The 8363-nt window shown below is 52.4% G+C and overlaps 1 protein-coding gene across 1 annotated transcript; it reads right to left on the bottom strand.

The window, feature by feature from the left end:
* Positions 1–3641: 3641 nt before the first annotated feature.
* Positions 3642–4724, bottom strand: LOC136996028 (olfactory receptor 5AP2-like). Its single transcript, XM_067317022.1, has one exon. The coding sequence runs from the start codon at positions 4722–4724 to the stop codon at positions 3642–3644; it is 1083 nt and encodes a 360-aa protein (XP_067173123.1).
* Between the last annotated feature and the right edge of the window lie 3639 nt (positions 4725–8363).

Here is an 8363-nt window from a genome sequence, read left to right as displayed (position 1 = left end):
GCCTTCATCCTGTTTATGTACCTGTAGAAGCCTTTCTTTGTCCCCTTAACATCCATATCCTGTTTGGACAGCAGGTGGGCTTTTGGTTTCCTAACCAATCCCTGCATGCTTGGACCATGTCTCTGTATTCCTCCTGGGTCGTCTGTCCTTGCTTCCAGCTCTTGTACACTTCCTTTCCATGCCTGAGTTTTGTCAGGAGCTCTTTGTTCATCCATGCAGACTTGCTGCTGCCTATGCAGCATTTCCTGCTTCTTGGGATGGACCATTCTTGATTTTGGAGTAGGGCATCCTTGCAAAATCAGCCTGCTCTCTTGGACCCCTCTTCCCTCCAGGGCCATATCCCATGGGGCTCTTCCAAGAAGGCCAAAGTCAGCTCTCCTTAAGTCCAGGGTTGTGATTCTGCTTTTTGCCCTGCTCTCTCTTTTCAGGATCCTGAACTGCACCGTCTTGTGATTGCTGCAGCCAAGGCTGCCCCCAACTGCTACATCCCCAAGCAGGAGGTCCAGCACAGCTCCTCTCCTTGTTGGCTCTTTGATCACCTGTGTCAGGAAGTTGCCTTCAGTGCACTCCAGAAACCTCCTGGACTGCTTGTGCCCTGCTGTATTGTCCCTCCAGCAGATATCAGGGTGGTTCGTGTCCCCCATGAGGACCAGGGCCTGTGAAAGTGAGGCTTCTTCCAATTGCCTGAAGAAGGCCTCATCTATTTCTTTTTCCTGATGTGGTGATCTGTAGCAGACACCCACTACCATGTCATCCATGCTGGTCTGCCCACTAATCTGGACCCATAAGTTCTCAGCTGGCCTCTCACCCATCTCGGCAGAGCTCCAGGCCTCCCTGCTGCTCTCACACACAAAGGCAGCTCCCCCTCCTCACCTTCCCAGCCTGTCCTTCCTAAAGAGCTTCAATCCACCCATCACAGCGTTCCAGTTGTGTGAGCTATCCCACCACATTCCCGCGATCCCAGCGAGATCATAGCCCTGTAACTGCACACAGACTAATTCCTCCTGTTTTTTTTTTTTCCTCTTCTTTTCTTATTTTCCCCATGCTGCATGTGCTAGTGTACAGACACTTCAGAGAGGCACCCTCGCATACTGGCTTCCTAGAAAGGACATGGGAGCTTTCATGCACTGGAGCAAACTAGACACACGCATGTCCATGGGAGCAGGGGAATGTCCTTTTGGGATTGTTCGCCTTCATCCTGGAAAGGTCATGATGCTCGGGAAGTGGAAGTGATGGCTGCGAAAAGGCAAACACCACACCCACCTTCAAGCAGAGCAGTAACTGGGGGCAGGGCACAGCTGGACAAGTGCACTGAGCAGCAGCACTTTTACATGGCACTACTCCCTTTCGTCATCCCTCCTCTCCATTTTCCCACACTGTCTCCTCTTTGATTCAGCTTCATCTCTTCCTCTCCCTGCCTTTGGCCCATGCCCTAAAATTCCCATAATTAATGGGATACTTTTGTCTCCTTGTGATCAGTGACAGAGTCCTGCTGGACCCTCTGCAGGGTTATATTGGGGAGATTCCTTCAATGCCCGCCATCAGTGACCTGAGAGTTCCAGTCTCTGTCACCTACTGCTTGATACTCTGGAGGGTCTGGCTGCTATTCAGAGGGACCTCGACATGCTGAAGAATGGGGCTTATAGGAGCCTCCTGAAATTCAGCTAAGGCAAGTGTGGTGTCCTGCACCTGGGGTGTAGTAACCCCAACAGCCTCATGCAAAGGGTCCACTGAGGGCCAAGTGTTGAGAGAACAGCTTTGCAGAAGAGGACCTGGGGCTCTTGGTGAGCAAGCTGAAGAGCAGTCACCAGTGTGCCCTGGTGCCAAGGCCATCAGCCTAGTTTTGACTCCTAAGATGCCTCTGGCTAAGGGTGTTGAGCTCTGTGGGCAACCAGGCCCCAAAGCCCACCCGACCATGAGCTCTGGAGGAGAGCTGGCTAAAGGCATTCCAGCAGGGAAGGAAGGCTCAGGAGGGAAGCCAGCTCCTCCAAGGGAAAAGGAATTGGACAAGGCATGGCTGTCCCCATCTCCTTAAAAGAAGGTGAGGAGTAAGGAGCAGAAATGCAGCTGGAGCCAGGGGAACAGAAATGGAGCAGGGGCTTGCTGATTCCCTAGGGGCAGGGGAGAGAAGGGTACGGGGAGGGAGATCCAAGGCATTGCTTGCACCTCTTGTTTTAGCCCTTCAAAACAGGAACTGTCCACCTCACCCCAGCCTCTCCTGCTCCCCTTGCAACCAGAGAAACCATGGCCTCTTACCCTGCCAGCCCATCTGCTTCATCCCCAGCTGGTTCCTGAGGCCATGCCTGACCAGAGGAGAGGTTGGGTGGGAGTAACACGTAAAGCCCTGTCGCGAAGCAGTGGTGCACTTCACTCGTAAGAGGGAAGCAGCACTATGTTTATTGTGGTAAGATAGCGACTTAACAAAGTTCAGTCATAAATAAGAATGATTTAACGAGGTTCAATTGGCAAGGTTCACTCAGTTATTTACTGCATGAAGGACAGGGTCAGATGCATGTGCAACGGAGACCCTCCCTTGAGTCACGAGGTTCAGAAAGGACCCCCTTGCTTTCTAAACTCCTTCGGAGAGGAGCCTAGGTGCGGCTGGATCCAGTCTTAGTCTCAGACTTGGTCAACGGTTCATGTCTAAAGGAATAAATGTGAAAGGGACCCTCCCGTTGAGTCACGAGGTTCAGAAAGGACCCCCTTGCTTTCCAAACTCTCCCTCGGAGGAGCCTGGGTGCGGCTGGATCCGATCCTAGTCTCAGACTTGGTCAACGGTTTATGTCTAGGGGATTATGTGCACAGTTAATCAGAGATATAACTCAGCAAAGTTTCTGAAGTTCACAAAAGTTCAGCATGCTATTAATCACTTACTGAGGATCTGTCACGGGTCAGGAATCTCTCAACCTTGAGGAGAAACCTTGAGAGGCGTCCCTGCTCAAGAGGAGGTTCTGCAGTGCAGCCCGCTGCCGTGCAGGAGAGCTCAATGGGCTCTGGGCTGCCCGCTATTGATGGGGGAGGGACGATTGACTCATAGTCATATTTGCACGCTAGATGAGTCTTAGTTGGCGCATGCTCAATTAGTCCCTGTGCTGTTTACAGGGAGGTCAGGTTGAGGGGGAGAGAGCACATCAGTGGGGGGGAAAGGAGCACACCGTCACAAGCCCCCAAAATGGAGAGGGTCCAGTTTTCTGCTGGAAGGGCAATGGAAGGGCACCTTCACTGAGAGCTGTATACTGGCCCCGGAAATAGACAACACTGAGGGAGATGGATCCCATCCCTGGGAGCCACAGCAAGAAAGACGTCCCCATGTTTGCACCTGGAAGGCACTCACATGTCTTTCCAAATTCCTTCTTCTATCTTCTTAATGAAAAACAAAACAAAACAAAACAAACCTTGAAGCTCTCAGCCACTGAAATATATAAAGCCACGATCCCTTTATTATGAAGGAAAATGCAGAGCCATGGCATTTTTCACATTCGCTTCTAAATAAGAATCTTTTTCTCCAAGGATCTTTCCCTTTCATGCCTGTGCCACTCCACAGGCAGTCTCAATGCTAAGCACTTTCTGAAGATGACCCTGGTAGCCAGCATTTGCCTTTGTGAAAGAGCTGAGAGAGATTTGTGCTCAGTGTCAACCACCTAGCATGAGCTCTGAGTGCAGGCCAGAGCTTTCCTAAATGCTTTCTTCAGGGCCTCCCTGACCTCCCTGTTCTGCAGGCTGTAGATGAGAGGATTGACCAGGGGCGTGAGGACGGTGTAGAAGAAGGAGAACACTTTGTTGAGCTGCCTCAACTGGGGGGTTCTGGGCATCAGGTAGACAATGATGAGGGTGCCATAGAAAACAGTGACAACGATGAGGTGAGAGGAGCAAGTGGAGAAGGCCTTTTGCCTGCCCACGCTGGACGGGATCCTCAGGATGGCAGCTATGATGCACACGTAGGAGGCCAGGTTGGACAGGAAAGGGAAGACTAGATTGAAGACAGCTAGTGTGAAAGTTACCAGTCTGGCCGCATTGGTGTCACTGCAGGCAACCTCTAGCAGTGGGGTAAAATCACAGAAGAAGTGGTCAATTACCTTGAGGCCACAGAACTTTAAACGGGATACGAAAGAAGTGACTACCGTAGAGGTAAAGAATCCCACTAGCCAAGACGCTGCTGCCAGCTGTAGAGAGACCTTCCAGGTCATGAGGCTAGCATAGAGCAGGGGCTGGCAGATGGCCAAGTACCGATCATAGGACATCATGGCCAGCAGGTAACACTCACTGACTAAAAAATAGCCAAAGAAGTAGAACTGAGCCATACAGCCATGAACAGAGATGGTGCTGTCCCCAGTCAGGAAGCTGGCCAGCAAGCGGGAGAGGATGGTGGAGCTGTAGCAGGTCTCCAAGGAGGACAGATTGCCCAGGAAGAAGTACATGGGGGTGTGCAGATGCCGGTCTGCCACCACCAGCAGAACTATGAGGATGTTTGCAGCCATCGTTACCAAGTAGATGATGAGCGAGAGGAGGAAGAGCGGTGTCTGCAGCGAGGGGACATTCCCCATTCCCAGCAGTATAAACTCCACTGGTGATGTATGATTGTCCCATTCCCCTTTCTCCATGTAGCGCCACAGGTCCCTCATTCCTCTTTTGCCAGCAAGGCAGCCTACAAGAAAGAACATTTGATTCATTCTTTCCTTCTTGTAAAGAAGAATCATGAAGGACTTTGCTGTCAGGGAGAACATCGACTCTGGCACTTCTCTGACTACATTTATGTTCCCTTTACGGCCTCCATGCCTAGTGAAAGGAGGGAACTAGGGTTTTCCAGAGAGTTAAAGCAGGCATCTAAAGAGAAGCCCCTCCTAGGAGAACCACAGAGGTGAGCTGTCCCGCGGAGACGCTCATTTCATGCTTGGAGTGGAGTTAGAGGAGAGAAAGCATTCGCTCAGACTGTGACAGTGAGTGTGTCGCAGGACGGGTGTCTCAATGGTGAGCGGTGGGTGAGGTTAGGGAGGAGCATTGTTCCCATCCTGTTTGCGGTAAATGCCTGGGACATGCCTGGGGGCACGGCCAGGGAACATTCCTGCCTGAGAAACACAGCCCTCTGCCGGATCCTACCTCCCAGGTGAGGTGTTGGTGCCCCTCAGCAGGGCTCTGGGCTGGCTCAGGGGCAGCTAAGGCACAAACTCTAACTCTGCGCCGACTGGCAAGCTCGCCAGGACTCTGCTGAGCTAACAAGGGAGTTGGAAGAAATGTGTGGAGGGAAGAGGGAGCTGGAGGAGAAGACTCCCAGGAAGGGAAATGCCCATCACCTTTCTCACCCATAGATGCCACCATGCAAAACCTCAGCAGCTAAAAAGAAACAGACCTCACTCAGAAGACACAGCACAAACCTGCAGTACTCAGGATGAGGTGATGACCTCTGCACTGATGGCAACGGGCAAGGATGATCCAGGTCGGGGTCTCATCCTCTGCCTCTTCCCCACCACATCCTTCTCTTCCCTGAGCTCTCTGCAAACCACCACCCAGGGCTCAGGCATTGCTCTGCCCTTGCTGTCTTCTTCCAGCAGCACCTGTGGTGCTTGTCCAACAACACCTGAATGTCCCCTGCCCTCTGGAGTGTCCTGAGGGCTAAAGCACTAACGAGTCTCTGAGGGCTCCTGCTGCAGCTGGTCTCTCCCTAGGGACTGCAGAGAGTGAGCAGTGCAGAATTGGCTCTCAAAGGAGACTGAAACTTCTGAGCTGCTGGAAACTTTGTGAACACTTCCTGGCATACAGCTTTCCCTATAACTCTGGTCACTCAAACTCTGGGACATGCTGCTTTGAAAAGGAAACTGAGGCAGAGAAATCATCAGGCCTCTTCCAAAATCATGACGAAAAGTCAGGAGAGATCCCACGAATGGGATTCCCCTCACCTCCCTGCATGCGACTCTCTGTTCCCGGATTCTCTACGGTTTAGAGAATCCTGCTTGCCTGAGCTGGTCCCTCCAGCCTCCTGCGATGGTCGGGGGGAGGAAGAGGTCAAGCACCTGGCATTTCCTCCCAGCCATGGAAACTTGCCCTGGGGATGGGGTGAGTCCCCCTCAGGTGCCAGGCTCTGTACCTTGAGGGGAGAGGGCCCCCCAATGTCTCCCAGAAGCACAGGGGCCTCACGTGTCAGGGGCTGAAGGGAGCAGAGCTACTGATATTTCCTCCTGGTTCCTGTCCACCTCTTACCTTGGAGGTTCCCAGGAGCCTCCTTTGCTCCTGTTGTTGCAGCAATAGTTGCCACCGGACATGATTCCTCTCGGCCCTGTTGGACTTGCCCGTCATGAGATGAAGTCTCCTCGCCATCTGCCCTGGCTGGAGAGGCAGGAGCGGCTGTCCCCATAGACACAGAAGTTTGTGCGACAGCTGCCTGCGCATCTGGAAGGCCTTCTACTGAATTGGCTCCAGCTGGTCACTGTCTTGCCTTTATTTGGGACCCAACACTGGATGTGGCACTCTAGATGTGGTCTAGCGAGCACTGAGTGATGGCAGGTGATCACTTCCCTCAATCTCCTGGCCATGTTCCTGCGCCCACAACCCTGGAAGCTGTTGGCCTTCCTCGCTGCCAGGGCACACTGCCGGCTGATGTTCACTTGGCCGTGCACCAGGACCCCCAGGACCTTTTCCGCAGAGCTCCTCCTGGCCAGGCTGTTGTCAGGGCCCTGCGGCCAATAACAGGCCTTCATGGCCCTCACCAACCTCACCAGGAGCCTCCACACACATGTCCAAGAGACCCCATCTAAGCTCAGGCCTGGGCCTTCAGTCCCGTCTGGAGCTACGTTGCAGGTGGGCTTGCCTGCAGCTGTATTGCAGGTATGCCTGTTCCTGCCCATGGACCCTGTTGATCCGGACTCTGAATCAGAGCCTAACTTTCTAGCTCTGCCTTAGACCTACCTCATCGCTATGGAGCTGCCTTGCAATTAGGGGGCTTTGTATGACCCTGGTTACTGTCAGTGGACCTGATCCTGATTTGCCAAGATGTGATCCTGGCTTGACCTGGGACCTGTCTTGACACCAAGAACTTTCCTGGTGATCTGGAGTCTTGGCTGAACCTGGCTACCATCTCCAGGTCTGCCCTGCTCTCCTCACTGGGCTACGGTGGGGCTTGACCATGGCTGGTGAGACCCTTGCCTTTTTGGCCTTGTCATCATGTTTGGCTCCCGGCTCCCTGTCCCTTTGGGAGCAGCCGGCCCTTGCTGCTGCCTAAAATCTGCCCACAGCCTGTATTGTTGCAAGGGCTTCTTACTTCCCGGGGGCAAGATTTGGCATTGATCTTTGCTGAATGTCGTATGACTGCCTGCTGCCTGTTCCTCCAGACCTTCAAGGTCCCTCTGGATGGCTGCCCCATGCTTGGGCACATTGACTGGTACCACTCTACTTTGGTCTCCTCTGCAGACCTCCTCCAGGTGAGCGTGTCGTGGGGGGGGTTATTATTATTATTATTATTATCATTATTATCATCATCATCTCTAGGTTTATTGCAATGAGATTTATTGAAGATGGAGATACAGTGTAGTCATAGCAAGCGAATCTTCCTGCACATTTGTTAGTGCCCAAGTCTCGGTTTCTTACCACTCCAATGGTTTCTTGTCGGAGGTTCTCTTAACTCCCGGAGAGTAACCTCGAGAGGCATCCCAACTCAAGGGGAGATTCACCGCCGTGCAGCCCGCTGCCATGCAGGAGAGCTCAACGGGCTCTAGGCTGCAGCGCTATTTATGGGCACGGAGTTTAACTCATGGTCATACAATATTTGGTGTGGAGATGTACCTTTTTTTGCTGATCTCATGCCGTGTTGGGGAAAATATCCCCCCTTTTTGCTGATCTCATGACCATTTCTGGCCTCACCAGTTGCAACCAGTATGGCCTAGCTCCTCCTGGTCAGCCCTAGGTGCTGTCAGTTATTTGTGGTCAGCTGGGGCCCAAGATAAGGGCAGAGAGGGGATAGTTGTGCTCCACTACACTTTGGGCCCGAGATGGGGGGGGAGGTAGTTGTGCTCCACCACAGGTCCTTGTACACAGCCTTGGCTCTTGTAAGAGTGAGGGGTGGGAGAGGAGAGAGTAAAGAAAAGCTTGTTGGGGAGGGAGGTTTATATCAATACACAGAAGAAGTAAGCATGAAGATGAAACTTGGTACTGGAGAACCAATAAAGTACGTTGTTATTGCTGACCAAATTGAAGGACTCAGCCTCCTCTTCCTCCACCAGAAAGATCCACAAAAGATCAATGGGCGCTGATTCAGTCCATGCTATTCCTTAAGTGACTCAAGACCAAGGAAGTGTGTCGTCTATCCTTTTAGGTAAAAGATCTGCATGGATTTGCGTGGCCCTCTTTGCCTTTCAGGCTTCCAGGATTGTTAA

The sequence above is a fragment of the Apteryx mantelli genome, unplaced genomic scaffold, assembly GCF_036417845.1.
Source record: "Apteryx mantelli isolate bAptMan1 unplaced genomic scaffold, bAptMan1.hap1 HAP1_SCAFFOLD_20, whole genome shotgun sequence".
NCBI classification, from domain to species: domain Eukaryota; kingdom Metazoa; phylum Chordata; class Aves; order Apterygiformes; family Apterygidae; genus Apteryx; species Apteryx mantelli.
This window is presented reverse-complemented; position numbering and strand designations above follow the sequence as displayed.

Coding starts and splice junctions, on each gene's coding strand:
- LOC136996028 (XM_067317022.1), bottom strand. CDS start 4,724: ATGTTCTCCCTGACAGCAAAGTCCTTCATGATTCTTCTTTACAAGAAG.